Genomic DNA, 21289 nt, shown 5'->3' with positions numbered 1-21289 from the left:
TATTTACAATATATCCTAGAAACAACATTCATTTGATGTAAAATCCATTATATCCTGCTTGTTTTTAGAAATGACTTCATGTTAGAATTTGCTTCTATAATTTAACATCCTTCATTTTCCTCGCACTGTCTATGGTGACGGTGGTGATCTTAAAGTAGTGATGACAAGCTTTAAAGTGTAAAATTCCTATTTCGCTCATTTACAGATCAAATTACAAATTAAATTTTACTTACTGGAGAACAAAGAGCAGGAATTCTGCAATATCCTCGACATACCATTCAGGCAATGCTGAGAAGATGGCAGGAGCATCAGAAGGAAGAGGTAAGGAAGGTGGTGTGACACCAGGGGGCAGCTGAACCAACAGTCCTAAAAGGAACTCAGCAACAGATGTATAGAACTGCAATGATCGTCGAAGTAATGCCTCATTCAAAAGCCCAGTGTCTGCACATGCTTTACTCCGATTAAGCTTCTTGATCTGTTGCTTCCACTGCTTTAAAAGTTCTTTGTTGCGTGCAGCAAAATGCATTTCTTTCCACTGTGCTTCTGTGGCCTGCATTTCATCAACCTGTCACAGTCAATCAGCAGACAATATGTTTTTATGTTAAAATATCACACATTGAAATTTGCGAGACAATTCACGCATAGCCAACATTATTCATGAGCTTCTACCTTATATAAGTTATCCTTCAAAAGTGTTAATTGTCATTTTTGTTATCGTCATCATCGTTTTCATCATCATCAAACAGGGAAGTATATTTTAGAGAAACCCCAAATGGCCTACATATATTTCACTGCATTATGAAATAAATTTTCTTAAAAAGTTTCAAGATAAATTCTTACTAATTTCTGTAGATCCCTCAGAGCACGGAGGCGGCGCTGATATTTGTGACAAGCCGGCAGAAGTGCTAGATGATGACAATGAAGTGTGAGAAACCAGCAGTGTGTCGGAAATTTCGGTTCTTTCCATTTGTGTATCAGGGAACGATCTGAAAATACAAATTCCACACTCCAATAAACAACAAAAATTTGCTTTAATATGATATCATTGCTAGGAAAGAGTTCTGACATATGGTTATATATTATTTTATGAAAATAAAAAGTTTGGTACAATAAGTGTACACATTACATGGGCAAGAAGAGCCGGGATAGCCCAGTCACTGTAGCAATGGGCTACAGGCTGGACCATCAGGGTTTGATTCCCAGTAGGGGCAAGAGATTTTTCTCTTCTCCATAGTATCCAGACCAGTTATGAGGCCAACCCAGCCTCCTATCCAATGGGTACTGGAGGCCTCTTTCTCCAGGTAAAGTGACAAGAGTGTGACACTGACCACTCATCTCCATATAATACTGAGGTCATGAACGGTACAGCTATATCTCCACTCTCCGAATGTCTTCATGGTATAGTGCTTAATTAAGCACACAAACAACTTTGTCCTTTACATGGGCAAGAAAGGGCAGAATTTTTGTTCTTATTTCACATCTTTGATCACTTTAAGATCAACTCCATGTAGTTCTCAGACTGCTGTCTTCTGGGACATGATACCATCAGTCTGGTTTATATTTAGCAGCACTGTGTAAGATGTTGGCATCATCCTACCATGAGAACCTGAAATCTTACATCCATGAAGTATGTTTCCTTGAGGTGCATGCTGACTTGTCTTATGACTGAATCCTAGATATTTGTTGGTATGTTCCAGGTTGGGGGAGAGATTACTCACTATAGCAAGGGCATCAGAACTGCTGACAAAGTACGAGGGTAATTCCAAAAGTAAGGTCTCCTATGTTTGAAAATATAAAATAAACATTTATTTTCAATTTTGGATACATCAGTTGAATCTTGAACATGTACTCATTTCTCTACATAATCGCCATTTCGGTCGATGCATTTTTGTAGGCGCAGTGGCAGTTTTTGTATGCCCATGTCATACCAGTTCACCTCCATGCTGTTCAGGAAACTTCGAACCTCAGCTTTCACCTCATTGTCATTGTTGAAGCGCTTTCCAGACAAATGTTCTTTCAACTTTGGAAAGAGATGGTAGTCACTGGGCGCCAAGTCTGGACTATAGGGTGGATGGGTGATGATGTTCCATCCAAACTGTTGCAGTTGAGCGACGGTTTTTTGGGCAGCATGGGGGCGAGCGTTATCGTGGAGAATGCTTACACCCTTGCTCAACATCCCTCTTCTCCGGTTCTGAATCGCCCGCCTGAGTTTTCTCAGTGTCTCACAATATCTCTCAGCGTTTATTGTGGTCCCAGTTTCCATAAAGTCAACCAACAATACCCCGTTTCGATCCCAAAACACAGTTGCCATGACTTTACCGGCAGACTGTGTTTGCTTGAATTTTCGAGGCTTAGGCGAAGAGGAATGCCGCCACTTACATGATTGTTGTTTTGTCTCAGGTGTGAAGTGGTACGCCCAGGTTTCGTCGCCTGTGACAATTGAATTCAAGAAGTTGTCCTTTTCGTCAGCATAGCGGCGAAGAAATTCACGGGAAGAGTCAACTCTCTGCCGTTTGTGGTCTTCCGTGAGCATTCGCGGGACCCATCTTGCGCACACCTTCCGATAATTCAACTTCTCTGTCAAAACCCGATAAATGGTGGTTCGGGAAACCTCGGGAACCGAAATGCAGAGATCATCGAGTGTGATGCGCCTATCCTTACGCATGACTCGCTCAATCTTCGCGACTGTCTCATCAGAAATTGACGGTCTCCCAGTTCTTTTTTTGTTGTGTATTGTAGTATGACCAGATTCAAACTCCCTACACCACTTGCGGACGTTCTTTATGTCCATGCACGACTTGCCATACACTTCCACCAATTGACGATGAATTTTAATTGGTTTAGTCCCTTTTGCATTCAAAAACCGAATAACTGCGCGAATCTCACACTTCGCGGTTTTAGTAATCAGGAGCTCCATTTCTAATGGCAACCGTACCAAGACTGAGCGTCCTAGCTACGTGCGCGCATGCTTGGTGGTATTGGGGGGAGTGGGGGAAGCAACGAATGCAACAGGGTTGCCAACAGCCGCACGAAAAATTACCCAGCGCTTTGGAGACCTTACTTTTGGAATCAGCTACGTATAAAATAATATTTCAGTCCATTTGACACCAGTGACACTATCAGTACTGAGATCATATTGTGTCTGATGATTATGACTGAAGAATTGGAATGAAGTGGCTGAGGCCTAATCATGGTGCTGCCCTTGAATTCATCTGGAGGGACTGCATAAAACCACAACAACCTATCAGAATAGCCAGTGTCCCAGATGGTGTTAAAACTAAGGACATCTCAGATACAAGTCCAAGCAAGTTTCAGCATCTGATTGGAATGACTAAATTTATAATTTTGTAATATCATACTTTCTAATGATAGAACTGATTTAATGTTTACAGAAGCACTCACATTCTAAAGGTTTCTGACAGTGATTCATTAGACTACATTCAAACTGAACACTGCACTATTAGGTTGTACTTGTCATATATGACATTCTAAGAGTTGGTTCTGCTTTCATCTTCAGATCCTTCGGCATGTTCATTTAATACTTTTCTTTTTTTTTTAAAGAATACTGGAAACAATAGAGATCAAACCCAGAATCCTTTGACAATTAAACTCATATACCATCATTGCAATAAAAAATAATCACATGAAGATAAAAGTACAGTCTATTGTGAAATGTCAGGCAAAACAAATACTCCAGAGGCAATTAATAATGTCCAATATATTCATGTGCTGTGAAAAATCATTTTAACTAACAGTTGATACTGAAATACTGACAATTTATATAACCATAATGCTTTATACTGGAAAGATTTTAAGGAAAATTTATGGACCAAAATGTGAACAAGATGTGTGGAGAATAAGAAGCAATCTGGGACTATAAAAAAAAATAAGTCACCAGATACTGTGACTGAAAAAAAACAACAGAAGACTGGAATGGCTGTGACATGTCATCAAAATGGAAGATGCCCATATACGAAAAATAATACTCAACATTAAACCAGAAGGCAGATGTGGAATGGAAAGACCCGAGGTGAGATGGTTAGATGACGTAGAGGCTGACATAAAGACTCTTTGTGTAAAATGGTGGAGATTAAAAGCTCAATCTGGAAAAGAATGGATGGCAATTCTAAGGGAGGCTAAGGCTAAATTAAAAGGGCCATAAAGCCACAGTAATAATAAGAACAACAACAATAATGGTCTACAAAGGGACGGATGTGTGAAAATCCAATCTATCTCATGAAAGCACTAACTTAATTACATAAATTCTAAATCTAAGCTACAGGAACAAAAGATTCAAATGAATAAGTGAGAGTGGATAAAAACATTTTCTAATCACATACTGAGATCATCAAGCCATGCCGCTGCTTCCTGTGATGTAAATTTCAGCCTTGTATCATTCTTTATATCAACCAAACTAGACGGATGGAAGGGGTAGAACACATCCACTTTATCTAACTTAACCTGAAACACAAGAAATGTGTATCACAAGCTCCCCCTTCCATTAGGTACATACATAAATTTAAGGATAATAACAATTCTAAATAAAGAAAAGCAGACACAGGGCATCACAGGTTTTAATTAAATTCAAACAACAAAGCATAAAAAGAAAACTGAAAAACATATCTCCTGTAAGGTGTATTAAAAGCCAAAGTAAAATCGTTAAAATGCAGCGAGACCTTGATATTACACGAATTAATAAAACTCCTAAATATGCCCATTGTTACAAATGCTTGTAATATTCTAAAATTGTTGAAATATAAAACAAGCCTGCACCACAACTTCTGATTACATACAATATGGCACCAAGTTGTAAATAATAATGTGGGTTTAGCAATATTGCTCAGTCTTCGAAGTGATCATCACAGGGACATGAAAATAACAAAGAACAATTCAGCATTCTAATCATCCTCAGCATTATCTGAAACAAAGTTCTGAAGATTTTCTTAAACTTGCATAATCTATTCTTCTCTTAAACAACAGTTTGATGTTATGTACATAAGTAGTGAATCAGCCACATATTTAACTGTAAAAAGCATGCTCTGGTAGTGGCATGTGAAGTGTACATGAATCCATAATTGTTTATTTTGCTATCAAATTACACATTTACATTTACCATGTTTACCATGCTCACAATGAAAATAACCCTCTTTGTGACAGCTCAATCCAACTCTACTTATAGTCCAAAAAGCATACACTTCCAGGAAACCCTCACCTTCACAGCCAAAAATTGCATAATAGATAGAACATTCAGCATGAAGCCATCTCCTGCTAATGACCGCTCGTCCACCTGAATCTGTGCTCGCTTCTCATTGTTACGCAACAGGGCTGCCAGATATGACAGTGTTGCTTCACGCGCACTGTTACATACGAGTATGTCATGGAATACCTTGTGGAGGAGAATCTGAAAACAAAGATGCTTCATGTCTGTTGCTCAGCGTTTTCCCCATATGCTGTTCTTTATTTCTAACCAGTTCAGTTTCAAAATTTAAATATCTGAAAATAACATAGAACAAAAATGAGGGTCATGATGAAATCAAGAGGAATAAATCATCTAATACATGTTGCTGTTCAGTCCAAAAACTGTTATCATCCTGTCCACTTCAGAACTGCAACAGGCTCATATAAAACTGTCACACTTCCCCACTTGTTTCACATGGATGTCAAATATGCCCTAAACACAAAGGACAAAATAAGCATGTATTAAAGACAGCAGCTTCAAGATTTGCAAAATTCTTGTAGCTTTGTTAGTACAGTGAAATTAGGAGATTGAGATGGTTATGGCATGTCCACTTGGGAAAGACAAGAAATGCTCACATTAAAGACAGTTCTGAATATACATGAGGGTATCAGAATTGGAATATGTAAGAAAAAATTATGTTCCTACATACAACAGACGACTTCCCTAATTTTGAAACATGGAGCAGAAACATGGATATGTAAGCAGCTTAAAAGCAGTGGGGATGAAGTTTTATGATGTTTTTAACACACTACATGCCCTGATGTCTTTTGTAAAGGTCCATTTAGATGACATCAGCTAGTCTGACAATTATGAAACATGATCAGATGAAAGCTGAAATAGTTTAGCATTGGACAGCAGATGTAATGTACCCATGAATTAGTTTTGTAACAACCTTCAGCTGTAAATTTTGATATATATGAAACAGTTTTATATAAGCATGTTGAGCAGATAAAAATAAACAGTACACCAGTCGGAGAAGAAGTGAAAAAGGACTATAATATAAAACTGCTGCACTGGGCAAAATCCAAACAGAGATATTCAGGATACAGTGGTATGTACCACACTTGATAACAGTAAGATCCCTTTTAAATAAACAGAAATAAAAGAATGTCAAGGATTATGTGGGTGGACTAAGTGCAGGAAGATATATGAAAGAGAGTTTGGAAAGATGATTCTTTATAATAGAAAGGAGAACGGAGAAGGCCTTGCCATACAACAGCCAATCCTGGTGGAGAGGTCAATGAAAGATAAGGTTGAGCATTCTAGCAACAATTATGATGATGATTACAATGATGGCCATACTCGAGTATTTTCTAGTTCCTGTTGAAGAGTCTGGTTCAAGGACTTGTCAGCTACTGGATTCCCAGAGAAGAATTTGTCAGCAACTTTCGCTTCATCTTCTGCAAATACTGATACAGAAAGAAATGGGCCCAGGAACGACGTCTTGGCAAGCTCCCTTCCAACTGCCTGTGTAACCACATCTGGTAGGAAATTTGACTGTAACAGAATATTTGACTTCAGTTTGCTGAATGCATTCCAAACTGCAGGTAAACAGGGTCTAGTCAGAATTAGGGAAAGCTATAAGAGCATGTGATATATGTTGACCTATAAACCCCTTGAAGTCTTCCTTAAATTGCACCTCCTTGCCTTGCAGCTACATTTAAATGGAAGTAAATCCACACTGTTGCATTGTTATTCTACTTTTAAATCTTCCTTGTTGTATAATGATAAACACACTGCATTCTTTGGCGAAAGAAAGAGCAAAGAAAAGCATAAAATTGCCATCTGTTGACAACACTTCAAAACATCTTGGAGATACTGTACAGCTGTTTCAACAGAGCAGCCACCCATATCTCAGAAATAATATTAGTTCACAATGAGTTAAACATGTGGACAAAAGTTGTTATGCTGTCAAGCAACCACTTCTATTAGACACTAATTCCTCATCATAAAATATGCCTAGATTAATTCATGCAACAAATAAAACAATAAATGTGTAGCATACGTCATTCAAAAGTAATATAGTAACTGAATGATTCAACCTCACATTTTGCCACTGTTCCATGTAACAGACTTAGAAATTCAAGATAATATTAGGGTACTACAAGCCTTGTAGTTCATAAAATAGTAATTATAAATGTGAACAATGTATAAAGTTATTGCTCTTTGCTATCATGTCTGCAGTTATAATTTCATTCTTACACAAAAGGCCATATCATTCTAAAAGCTCTAGTCCACGATAAATGACACACACTTTTGGTGCATAACACTTCGTCTTCTCTGTATAGCCTGTGATTGAGAAAATGTTTTACGAGTTGTGTCTCATTTTGCATGTTCAGTTTGTGTATTTCCTAATTACCACAGCTTTGGAGTGTAACTTGCTCCACATTTCAGCCCTCTTCATCTTTTTCTGTGGTACATTTAATCCTTGCATTTCAACAAGTGACACTCGCCCAGCCTTGTAATGACATGACACCTCCTCACATCATAGCAAGAAGTACTTGGAAGAACATCACTGTATGTCATACTAGCACTAAAACGTATATCAAACATATTGGTACTGTATTTGTATCTCTGAACCCCACCTTCTGTAACAATCTACATATTACTTGGTGGTATCATTAAGGACTTCTTAATTAATCATTCAATAAATGTATTTAATTACTCTCTAAAAATGGCTAAATAAACCTTAACTAATTCCATGGAGGAGAGTTCTTCTTGAGAAGCTGATAGTCATTCAGCTGGTCAAGAAACTCCTTGCCTTTTATGGTACCTGAAATAAAAAAAATGCTACAAATATAATTCTCTAGTGCAGTTCTTGTAATTAAATATCTGAATATTCTATTTTGAAACATCATATTCTTCCAGTAATAGAATACCCCCAACCCCCCAAAAAAACTCTGTGGCATGTAGTCTGCAAGCAAACCATACCAACCAAACAACTGCCGCTTGTCGGCGAAGTTAGTGACAACTTTCATGAGGATAATCTAGGAGCTAGTTCAAGGAAACAGCGGCTCTGGTCTAGAAAACCAAGATTAACGGCCATGGGGATCCGTTGCGCTGACCACGTGACACCTTCTATCCACTATAGTAATAAGATATAGATAATGAAAATTGACGAAAATACTCTCAGAACAGCTAGATACATAAAGAAAACATCTGAACTTACTTGATGAGTCAGGAGTCGGCAGATAGGTCTGACATTGCCTGATGGACCACATCGTATTTCTACCAGATCACTAAGTGCCTGGATAGGCTGTCGATGTCCATTTCCAACAATTGAGGATGTCTGCATAGTCAGGAAGAGTCCTTGTAACACTGGACTAAATACCTAAATACACAAACGAACAACTGTTATGCATACACAGTCCACAAAGAAACTCCACAAAACAAGTCATACAAAACCTTAACTGTGTAAAACTTAACTTTGGACTTCCTCCTGAAGTTAAAAGTTACTCAGTAAAGTAAGAAAAGGTATCCCTGTAACAGGCCTTGGAGGCCCATAGGGTTGTGAGATGAGGTTCCCACATTTTCTAGACAATCAGCTCACAAATGGCGGTAAGGTTGCGAGCCCTACGCACCGGCCACCCTTTAGCCCCAAGAACATTCCAAGAATATTCCTGGCACTCATTAGAGGCTGAGTCGACCCCAGGTCCATAGTGCGGCTGGAAAAATTAGGTAAATTGAAAAAAAATCCAATGACCTCATTGGGATGCGATCCTGCGACCTCCCTGCTTGTAGCATAGTGCCTCAACCAACTACGCTACCGCTACTCAGTTCATCAATAAACTTCATCCTTTTACAGGCCATGAAGAATCATTACCATTGTCACAAAAGCCTACAACTGGATCCTAACCTAGGCCAGTTGAATCAGTGTACATCTTCACACCCGACTGCTTGTATTCCTCTTTATGCCTAAGCCACTCATGTGGTCTCCTTCCCTCATATTTTCCAACACATTTCTCACATTTTCTTGTGCTATACATCCTCCTTATTTCATTCTTCCTGATTTCATTACCTTAACAACATCAAATTGAAAGTATAAATTATGAAGCTCCTCATTATGCAAATAACTCCAGTTCCCTGGTGCTTCATCTGAGGTCCAAATATGCTAAATAAGATAAACTTAAATGTGGACAGAACAACAGTGAGACAGGTCCTTAAAAAAGATGCATGGGGGAGCGGATGTACAGATCAACATATTCTTGACCTTGGAACTAGTTGGAGGTGAGTGGTCAACTTCATGACCCGGCCACTTTACCCTCTGGGGAAAGAGTCCCAGGTACCCATTGGATAGGAGGCTGAGTGGGTCTCAAAACCGAGCTGGACCACATGGAGAGGAGAGAACTCTGACCCCTCAGCTATCCATCCCATAGCTAATCAGTACACCAACTGCACTATCCCATTTCCCTCTACCACACGACATTTACCATTTTTTACAGAGCTGTCACCATTTGCAATACCAAGCAAATTTCTGATCTCTGAACTCAACACAATTAATAAACACAACACCAATAGCAACTTACTTCATTTATGACAAGCAATCGAATAAGAATGTATTTACAATCTAGAAGTATAAAATTTACCGAAATATTCATAATACAGAATAATGTACTTAGACTCAATCAACATATGTACATTTCCTACCTTATTAAATAACTCGTGATTGGCATGTGTGCGTGCTACAAGCTCAGGAAGAAAACCACGAGGCAAACTCTGATTAAGCACAGGACCCAACAGTGGAGATGTGCGTGGAAGTTCCTCGTCAATAAGGACCCCTTGCAATGACAGTGATGCATACTGCACACACTGTGCTCGTATCTCAGCCAGCACATCACTCAGTGGAGGTATACTGCTTCTCTGTAACAATGCAATAATTGTGAAACTCAGCACTGCAGCACACACCTACTCAAAATCAGTGAAAATATTTACTTGCAAAATGGAAGACGGCAGGTTTCTATACTCCCTTAATGATATACTCCACCAGTATTTTCCCTTTCAGATATAATTATGTCACAAACAAACACAGGTTCCAGCAGGCAGTGGGGAAATAGACATCTGCCCACTCCCCCTGGATTTTGGAAAAAATAAAAATTTAAGAAAAGGATATACACCAAACAACAATAAAAGCATTTAAAAATAACAAAAAAACAAGCTTAAATGGCTCAAATGTAAGTTTTTAAGCAAATTTTTCTGGCTGCCCCACCCTGGAAAAAGTCCTGGCAACATTTGTGATCAACTGATTAATTATTACTAACTTTTCAAGACTAAAAGGAAGATTCCATGTGCATGGTCATTTTCAGAGGGGTAAACCTGACCATATTACAAATGATATCTAAATGAGTATGATCCAGAAATATCTGTGAACAAAAATTATTTTTTTATCATCAGCAGCAACTTTTTTAATCTCATCATCATTATCATTATCACTACATTACATTACATTTTACTGCATTGCATTCCATGGATCCAAAGTTAGTCAAAATGACTGTAGGATGTGGAATATGTCATATAAATACAAAACATATGTACAGTCACAATGGAGTTCTCATGCAAGAGAAACCAAGAATACACAGTGACTACATACAAGGCTATTTAAAGATACATAAGTTATTTTCTAGACAATAGGTATTCATCAACAGAATAGAATGAATGTGTGGGAACATCCTACATACTATCACACTATTTCTACAGCGCTCACTTTTCACCATCATGCGCGCTAGCCAATTGCATTGCTGGCAGCACTTGTATTTAAACAACGTTCGATGTTCAGTTCACACTTAGATCCTAACACACTAGCCAATCAGTGCTCAGCAAATTTTCGCTCATCCACCAAGCATTGTATAAAATGCGGAGCACAACGCTCGCAAGTCAGTCAGTCCATGGTCAGTTCCACATCAGCAGTCTTCAAGCAATTTACAAGCAATCAACACACTTCATCTCCAGCGCTCAGTCTTCGGAGTCTTCGGCTCTGCGCTGCGCCAGGAATAGCCGCCTCGCCACTCCGACGGCAGGCCTGACTCACTGGGCTGCCTCAGCTAGCCGGCAGTCATGCCCAACTCACTGGGCATCTGGCATAGTTACTGCCTCTCCACTCCAGCGACCGCACTCGACGACCAGACTTCCACCAGCAGCTGCCGCGCTGCGATCAAGCAACCTCCAGCAACTGCCATACTGCGATCAAGCGACCTCCAGCAACGGCCACACTGCGGCCAGTCAACACACCGCAACCAACCTCTCTTTCTACCGGCATACATAGCGCTACTTCACTGGCCAAACATCCCAGCAGTCAACGGTCCTCTTCAGGACCTACCAACTTTTCCAAAGAAGTGGGTTGTCATTGGAGTAATGACACAACAAAAACCCCACAAATGTGTAATTAAGTATCGTTTCAGTGCTATTTTAAATCATGTCTATTCATTCATAAGACCTTTGAGATCAGATGGCAGGTTATTAAAAATGTTGATCCCAGCATAATATGCGCTTTTCTGAAAGCATGAGAGGTTAGCAATTATTTTATGAACACAGTGTTTGTGTTTATTACTATAAACATAGACATAAAGGTACCAAAGATTAATATGGTTGTTCCTGTTTTTCACGTGAATTATTAGTGCTACAAGATATAAAATTAATATTGCAGCTGAGTGGTCAGCACTCCTGATTTCAATTCAAGACCAGGATTCCCAAACAGGAAGTTGACTACTCTGACCGTGACTTTTCATGGTGTTCCTCTATCCTTCCAGGTTAATACCAAAATGATACCTTAAAATAGGCGCCAACTGCTGAATTCCATAATTCCATCCTGCTTCAAAACTTTTGCTATGGACTGGATGGACAAGGAGATATTTTAAGTCCCAGCAGAGGCAAGAATTTTCCCCTCTCCATGTCATCTAGATCGGGTCTGGTGTACACCCAGCCCTACTCTTTCCCTGGGAGTAAAACAGTCAGGGCATGAAGCTGACCACTCACCTCTAACTTGTGCCACAGTCAAGAATACATGGATCTATACATCCAGTCCCCCATGTCTTTATGGTGTAGTGCCTAATTAATTATTCACAGGGACAACTTTACTTTTCTCAAAGTTCTTAATTATAAGCAGCTTCCCATTCAATGCTGTACAACCTACACAGTTGGCAAAATGTTGTTAAATACATTTAAACATATAGGAGATAAAATAATTGTACAGAATCCCTTTTCTTGACAAAAGTACTACCATGTATTGTCAACAGTTGCACCCGCAGACATTAAACAGCTTGGAAACACTATCATGCAGTTGCTTACCTTTGGGTGATTCCTCTCTTCCATTGCCACTCTAGCATAACAATCCATGAGGTACATGAGGCTTCGAGTATGGATGTCCTGCTGAGAATCAGATGATAGAGGCACAACACTCATGGGATGGTGCGGTAAAGTCGCCACAGGAGACAACAATGGACTGAGAGGTGCTGGGCTTGACGAGCTGACTCCTGGACTGTCCAAGTTGTCGGGAGTGGTCTGATTACATGCAGCACAAGGAGCCAGATCTTGGAGAGGGTTCTCACCCCTTCCCAACTGTGACAGCACTTCCATTAATGTCTGACTTATCAGATCCTGCAGCAGATAACATTTAGAGCTGAATATTCTTTATAGTTCTGAAAACAGTAATAACATGATTATAGTCTACATTTGTATATAGTGAACACCTGCTTAAATAAGATCAAGGGAGAAGGTAAAACTATCCCTGTAACAGTCTGTGAAGGCCCATGGGGTTGTGAGACGGTGAGGCCTCCATATCTTCTACACAGTCGGCTGGCAGATGGCAGTAAGCTTGTCAGCCTTACACGCCAGCCGCCCTTTACCTCCCAGGAAGAATCCTGGTACTCATTTCTGTTAGAGGCTGAGTCAACTCCAGGGCCATAGTGTGGCTGGAAGGATTAAGTCAATTGAAAAAAATCCACCTCATCAAGACTCAATCAAACCCATAACCTTCTGGCTTGTAGTATAGTGCCTCAACCAACTATGCTACTGCATGCCCCAAATAAGATCAAGTGAAAAGTTAATACAGCATTAACTGAAAAAAATAGTAAATGAAACAAGACTGCATAACATGAAATTAAAAACTAGATATGAATTAAACAAGGTAATCATCTATAATTACAGATACCTGCACTGTAAAAATTATATATTTTTCATTCCTATAACACCTTTGATCAAGTCAAGGAGGATGAGGTGGCAGGTCATGTAGCACAAATGGGGGAGACGAATGTGTATAGGATATTGCTGGGAAAGCCAGAAGGAAAGAGACCACAAGGAAGACCAAGGCGTAGGTGGGTGGACAATATTAGAACGGATCTTAGAGATAGGATGGGACGGTATGGATTGGATAGATCTGGTTCAGGATAGGGACCAGTGGAGGGCTCTTGTGAACATGGTGATGAACCTTCGGGTTCCACAGAATGCTGGAAAATTCTTGAGTAGCTGCAGAATTGGCGGCTCCATAAGTAAGTAAGTAAGTAATAACAACTTTGATCAGCCAGAACCGCCTACTGAATAAAACTAATACATAGTCATAGAAATCAGTCATTTTTATCTATGAAAAGACTTGCATTTATTTAAAAGATAATTATAATTTACCATATGCCAAAAATTACTTAAAATCACACATCACTGGAGATTTAAATGTAATTATTTTCATTTGGGTACTATGATATTGTGAGATAACTACTTATCTACTGTCTGTTGCATGGTAATGGCTGACTAAACATGTAACAAAGCCTGCCCATTTATGGGCAAAGGCTCATACAACAGTTAGACACATGAGTGTTCTCTGTAAGGTCTTTGCTGCATTATATCATGAGAGCTCAGACAGGGAATTAGTTAAAGAAGTCATACAAAATCATGAGAATGAACATGTTTGTAATACAGGACAAGACGAACCTAGACATAAAAAAAATAAGAGGCTTAAACTTGGTGGTGGTCAAGCTTATGACTGTTCAAGTGACTAAGCTGTCTTTGTAGCATAAGATACATAAGATTGGCATGATCTGCTTTGTAAAACTTGTACTGACAGAGAACTTCTATATAGTGCAAAAGTAAGAAATTTCAAAAACGTGGTATATGTGCAATATGTACACTTGACGAAAGGCCAAGCATATTAATAAGAGACAAACCCATCTTCTCATCAGAGAGGATGTTACATAAGGACTATTACTGCAATGGTTCAGTCGAAAAGAAAGTCTCTGGTCATGGGTCTCAACGGCCCTGATGCCAAGGCAAACTGATTGGCAGTAAACTGCCAGTTGTAAAGTAACTCTGACTTTGACTTTGGAATTAGTTGGCTGCAGTGAAGAATGGACAAAGTTGCCATCATGGGTTAGGTGCAAGAGAGTAACCAATATGTAAGGATGTGAGCATGGAGGCAAAGGACACTGTTGGGATCCATTACCAGAAAACGACAGGTGCAGACACAGAAAACTGGGAAGACTTAGTGTGTGCTATAGTACATTGTAAAGTGTATAAATCAGTTAGGCTGTTAGAGTTACCTGTAGTTATGAGTTGTAAGAGTTTAATAAATCCAATTACCAATCTAAATCCCTTGTATAGTTACTAACACGTGACAGTATAAAGAAAAAGTTTTTAGAAAAAGGCCTCTCATTCCAAGTATCCATTTAAAAACAATCCTTTTCCATAAATCATGTTGAATATTAGATGTTGGTGCCATAACATTATTCAATTTTGAGATTATACTCGTAATGCTTTAGTCGTCTTTTCTTTCGTTATGTGCAATCCAGTTCTGTTTACCTTGAAAGCAATAACCTCTGCAGTTTGAAGCCAGCCAGCAGGCTGCAAGTTCAGTCATAGGGCAGGTACCTATCACAGCCTCTAGGCAGGTTGTGTGTGCCAGCAGTTCCTCTAAAACCTATACAGGAATTACTACATATCCCCATCATCAGGAACTCTTCAATTATAACATGCTGTAATTCAGGCAATGAGTTGCTGGCTCTTCACCACGAGATCCAGATTCTATATAGAGAAATTCATGAGGGATTTTGGTGAATAAACTGGCATTACAGCACGTTTTTCTGTTTTCCTTGCCAATTATGATTCCACCAATGCTCCTTACTCTCACTCATCATCTGGGGTTGGTACAATTGCCCATTTGCAGCTGTCATACCAACACACTCAGCCTCACTCACTCCAAGATTTAATTATTAATGCTTTGCAAAGCATATAGTACAACTATTTGTAGCTTTTACAGTTCTCAGTTTAAAAATATATACAGTAGGACTATAAATTAAATACATAATTACCAAAAACAAATGGAAACAAAAATGATGTATATGAAGTTTAAATATTTACTATGATACAGAATAACTAAGGATGGAGTTTTTAATTTTGTTTTGTTTCATGTTTAAGAACTACGAAGAGTTTAAAAAATAATTGTTTAGTCACAAGTATACTATACCTGAATATCAATAGCTGCATTTCCTTCTTGCATCAGGTCATTCAGAGCTGACGCAGTCTCTGGAAGAAATATGGCTGACTCATTCTGTTCCTTCCACGTGACGCACAAAACTCGAGACACTGCAGCATGTACTTGCTCTTCACTCACCTCAGTACACGAGCTAGAGGTCTGGTCAAGCAAATCAATATTTAACAGAAATACTGCTATGATTCAAAACTTCTGTTAATATGCAATAATATTGGTATCACAGTTTTTAGTATCTGTTGTTTGGTAAAAATACTACCTCCTGCCTTGCTATTAACAGTAAAAAAAATAATACCAACTTTGAAGAAAACTATTTCTGATCAAACTAGATGCAAAAATTGTACATAAAACAATTGAGGTACATACACAAGGTGTATAAACATGATGTTATTTGTATAAATTAAAGTTCTCACAGCACTGATTATGAAGAGTTCTGTCTTCTGGGAAATAACATATTGTAGTCCATTGAAAGTCAACCTTAGGAGGAACATCCTTGCAGTATGCTTCATGCTGGTTTCTTGCTTCATTTATTCTTCAACCCTGAAGACAGAGGCGACATATTCCTCCAAAATATTGATTGATTTTCAACGGACTGCATGGCATTACAACCCAGAGGATAGAACTCTCGAAGATAATATTTGTTTCAATGGGTAATAGACTCTACTTCTTTTGGCTTATTTTGGACTTCACCCATCGACTGGTATGTAAAAGACAAAAGACCACGGCGTTTCGGAGACTGGATCTGTCTCTGTCTTCAGGTGGATAGGGAAGGATAAACCTATTCACTGGACCAGTGATTGAGGCTAGCTCTTTCTAATGGGCCCAACTGAGTAGGTTTATCCTTCCCTATCAACCTGAAGACGGAGACAGATCCAGTCTCCGAAACGTCGTGGTCTTTTGTCTTTTACATACCAGACGATGGGTGAAGTCCAAAATAAGCCAAAAGAAGTACAGTATAAACCATCGTCAGAATCCTTTCAAGTCTACCCCGGTAATAGACTCCTTTCACAACATAAGAACACAAAAATGTTGACTACCTCTGTGGATTCTGGTATGATACATCCCCTAACAAACTCTCACAAATTCATAACTAAAGAAATGTGATTCCCAGGGTCATAGGTTCTCCAAGACTTCACAAGCCCTCCCTGAGAGCAATCTTGTATTAAAATAATAAAACACTGACTTAGAGACTCAGTATTTAGAACTACTTCCTAAAGAGTAGCAAGTTTGTCTTTAATATTATTTTTAAAATCACAGTAAAATAAATCCCATGCCTTTCATCCTTTCTGGAACCCTACATATACATTATTTAAATCTGTAAAATGCCACATTCAAATCAACATTCAGGTTTTGAAACTACATCTATTATTCTTACTGGTTAGTTCACATCAGTCCCTAATAGACAACTGTGTGACTGGAACATATAGTTGTCTTCTACAATTATGTCTACAAACACACTTCCTTTAGCATGTGCACCTCCATTTACCCATTATTCAATTTTATGCAGCAATCACCAGGAAACACAAAGAATATTTAAACTACATGGAAGAATACATTTTAAAATAAATATGGTACTTACATATTAATAGGTAATCCAAGTAACTACAAAATTTTACTGCCATGTTGCCTGCCACATTATCATTACCAGCTGCAGAAGTTTTATTTGAAAAAAAAAAAACTAACCTAACCATACAAGGATAATCACAAGAGGCATATTACAAACAGCCACTGAAGATAAAACTGAAATATACATACTGATGAATCAAAGACAAAGTAAGCTTGCTAAACCTGTAAGACAATAATGTAGTGGAAATAACTGATTTGCAACTCACCCTGTGTCTGTCGCCAGCTTCTTTGCGATCAGTTTCCTCAACTTCCATGTTTTCTATACCAGAATCCACATCAACCTGTGATACTGAACTTTTCTCACATTGTGAATCATCTACTTCCATCTGTGATGAGGTGTCTGTGCTTTGTGAATCACTTTTCTGGGTGCCCAATGGGGGTGGCATTGCTGTAACAGCATGTTTAAAAATTATGACAAATTATGAAGCAATAAAAAATATATAAAGTTTTTTTAAACAAATAATTCCATAACAAACCAATTTCGATGTTAAGCTGTGATGGACCTGGTGCTGAAGGAGAATTTGGCACCCCAGCATTTGGAGATGGAGGAGCTAACTGACCAGGTGAAGAACTGGCACTAATATCCAAGGCTGCTAATCTTGCAAGCCTTCGGCGCCGAATCTATAATAGAATATGAAAGAGCTCAAAACAAATAATGAAATACTCAACAATTGCTTTGACCCATGGAACAAACTGACATACACATTTAACAAATAACCAACACCTTAACTACTATGACGAATTCGAAATGCTAATTGAAAGTCGTTTTGTATTCACTTAATTCGCAACCACCTGCATATTTAATAACTACAACGACCACTGGAATTTGCAAATCATGATGCGTTCCTAACCAATGCTTCCTTTGTATACCATAGCTGTGCTTTCCACGGACAGGATTCTTAAAAATTACAAATAAAAGAGAATAATTACCTCTTCTTGGCTTAGCTCACTCATTATAATATCGGAAGGACAGACCCACTTTTTTACAGCACCCTTAGAACTTCAAAATGTGAACTATGTAACATAAACGTAAAAAAGACCTGAACTGCCTTCCCTAAACATACGTCAAGTCCGTCAAGTCACTGGGCCCTCTGCATCAATTGTTTGGCGACTGTCTTGCTTCCACTTGACGTCACAAACCAGCTGTTTAGCAGCGCCTCTTCGGATTGTAGATGGTGGTCACCGTAGTCACCGGTAGTCACCATGGTCACCATCGTCATCAAGGAAGCCAACTTACAAATATATCAGGCGTAGTTCTCGTTCGTAGATATTGTGGTTGAGGTGTAAAACATTTCTCTTGTCCGCTCCGGCTGTTGGTAATAGGTCGAGTTAATACGTAGTTGAAGACGTTGAAGATTTGATAAAAAAAAGAAAAAAATGTGGACAGCCAAAGTCTTCGCATGATTGCATCTACCAAATTCGTGATATGCAGGTTATGTATGACTCCACAACCGATTTTCCTGCTTGAATTCTTCGTAAATTTGATGGACACTGTTTAATCATTTGCCCTGAAAAGAGTAAAGATATTTTCATGAATATTTTATAAATAATCCCAAGAAACAAAGTAGTTAATTCTAATTTGGATCTTTATTGGAGGTTGAGTTCCACTGTTGAGAATTATAAAGGGCAGGATTGACAATCAGGTCACGGGACAACAGATAACGAGTCTTATTATCTGCACATCATCATCGTTGGATAGGGTATCTACGGGTTTCTTGAGGATATGGATGTTACTGTTGTTGACTTTGTGTCACTTGGTAAGGGTTATAAACATATTTACATTAAGTGCGTCAACTATCATCCTTCATTTATTGGTGAACATTAGTATTTTCTCTGTATTGTCAATGTGGGTTCCTTTTGGATGTAACGATATGTTTTGGGATTGGACTTTAATAAGGTTCTGAAGGATGTTATAATTCGATTGGAGTATTGGTGGCAATCACCCATTGTTGTATTTTACGTTTATTTACAGTTACACATAACGAATTATTGTAATCCGCCCCATTCCTTAATGTCACCGAATTTTCGTTTTATTGTAGCTTACAAATCCCAATACAGGCATAAGGCATATGGTTTCCAGAGAGCAAAAATGTGCTTTTTTTTTTTGAAAGGTAGTTGCACTACAGTGTTAAGTAATAATGTTCTTTTGTTTTTGTTTTTAAGATTTAGCTACTCAAGACTTTATTAGAGAAGGCGTGTCAGCTCGCAAATTGGCATATTGTCCATACAGCAAATTCCAGGTTGGAGCAGCTCTGCTCTGCAGTGACGGCACAGTGTTTACAGGATGCAATGTAGAAAATGCATCTTATGGAATTTCAATATGTGCTGAGCGAACAGCCATTGTGAAGGCTGTTAGTTCAGGAAATAAAAGCTACAAAGCAATCACTGTATCTGCTGATAACGGAGATACTTTCGTCCCTCCTTGTGGTGCTTGTCGCCAGTTTATTGCAGAATTTGGTTTGGAAACTGTTGTATACCTTGCGAAACCTGATTTATCCAAAGTGCTTATAACTTCAGCTAAACATCTTCTGCCCCTGAGTTTTAAATTTTGAACTGACATGCACTTTTGTACGACTGATGCTGACTGGTCTGTATTTCATTCAGTTAGTACCGTAATTGTAGGGTTATAATTCTGTGGCTTGGTACAAGAACCCTGTAAGCAGCTTAAATGCATCTGGGAGAAAGTGTGGTTTATAGGTAAGTTATAAGAATTTGTATGGGCGTCAAGATACATTTTGTCATACTTACATAGTAGCTTCACCTAGAATTGCAGTGCATATGATTTGGTGTAAACTCTAGGATTATTAAAAGGAACACAAACAATTACATGGTTCTTGCACACTGGCCTGAATTATGCAGGAACTATATCTGTGAAATTAAAGGAACATTTATTGAATTACAGCATAAATTGGATTATATTTTATATATATATGTTTTATGAATCTTCAAGTTTATCACTGTCATTATACAATTTTGGGTTACCATAGCAACAAACTGTTGAACAGTAAATTTTGCTTGAATGTAAGTTAGGAGTAGTGATAATATTTTGATGTGGATATATAAAGTGTGGTGCACTATATAAAGGAGGAGGAGACAGTTTATCTGTGCATGTAATTCATGGGAGATTGTGTCAATATCATCCTTGACTCATCACTCCCTAGCACATAGGCCAGGAAAGAAATTTGGGAGAAAGCAGGATAAGTTAATATAATGAAAGCCTCAATAACAAACAGTGAGACTTCCCACTGAATTCTCAACTCATCTTACACTAGTTAACCCCTCCTCCCAAAAAGATTACTGTATATCTTATCAGCTTATCAAATATGAAACTACAGCATTAAATACATTAGCATTACTTATTATTTCACATCAGAATCACTACAAGCTCAATTTGAAACTTAGATTAGCAATTGCTACTTTTCTAGGTCTAGTTTTCTTCTTGGGTGTATCAACTTCCAGTAGTTGACTGTTAAAAGTCATCGTGAACTTGCATATTTTTCACAACATATATCAAGTCAACAAGTTTTGTTGATGAGCCACTCTGTCCTTTACCTGCATCAGGGGAGATGGGCAGTACCTGCCCTGTCTGTGACACTTCCTATCATTCCTCCAGCAGATTGTGTGTATAGGAAACAAAAGTAGTTGCCAGGAGTATCTCATGCTGCTCTGAAACTTCTAGCACACTGGCAATGGAAATCTTATCCTGTTGTTACACTATGGGACACAAGTTTATGTTAACATATATACAAGGTTTTTGTGGCAGTGAATATTAAGATTATGACCTGGAATTTGATGCTATATATTCTGCTAGATCACACAAAGGCTATGGTAATATAAAGGAAAACTGACATTTTAAATTAGTTCTGATGTGCTGATTCCAAATCTGGACACAAAAAAATTGCAATCACATCACAGTTTAGTATGTTAAATTTCAAACCAAAATAGTGTGATTTTTG

General features: G+C 38.4%; 1 protein-coding gene across 1 annotated transcript in view; it reads right to left on the bottom strand.

Moving 5' to 3' along the window:
• LOC111869021 (ubiquitin conjugation factor E4 B) overlaps positions 1-18414 on the bottom strand; it is a 35630-nt gene extending 17216 nt beyond the window's left edge. The window contains exons 1-12 of the mRNA XM_023860201.2: positions 18264-18414; positions 17810-17954; positions 17540-17721; positions 15684-15851; positions 12521-12829; positions 9887-10099; positions 8409-8570; positions 6542-6736; positions 5213-5401; positions 4341-4461; positions 841-986; positions 234-565 (exon numbers count right to left, since the gene is read on the bottom strand). Coding sequence (XP_023715969.1) covers positions 234-565; positions 841-986; positions 4341-4461; positions 5213-5401; positions 6542-6736; positions 8409-8570; positions 9887-10099; positions 12521-12829; positions 15684-15851; positions 17540-17721; positions 17810-17954; positions 18264-18287 — 2186 coding nt within the window. The 5' untranslated portion in view covers positions 18288-18414. The remainder of the gene's footprint in view (positions 1-233; positions 566-840; positions 987-4340; positions 4462-5212; positions 5402-6541; positions 6737-8408; positions 8571-9886; positions 10100-12520; positions 12830-15683; positions 15852-17539; positions 17722-17809; positions 17955-18263) is intronic.
• Positions 18415-21289: the final 2875 nt, after the last annotated feature.

This window comes from Cryptotermes secundus, unplaced genomic scaffold (genome assembly GCF_002891405.2).
Source record: "Cryptotermes secundus unplaced genomic scaffold, Csec_1.0 scaffold70, whole genome shotgun sequence".
NCBI lineage: Eukaryota > Metazoa > Arthropoda > Insecta > Blattodea > Kalotermitidae > Cryptotermes > Cryptotermes secundus.
Note: the sequence above shows the minus strand (reverse complement) of the source record. Positions and strands in the feature narration are given on the sequence as shown.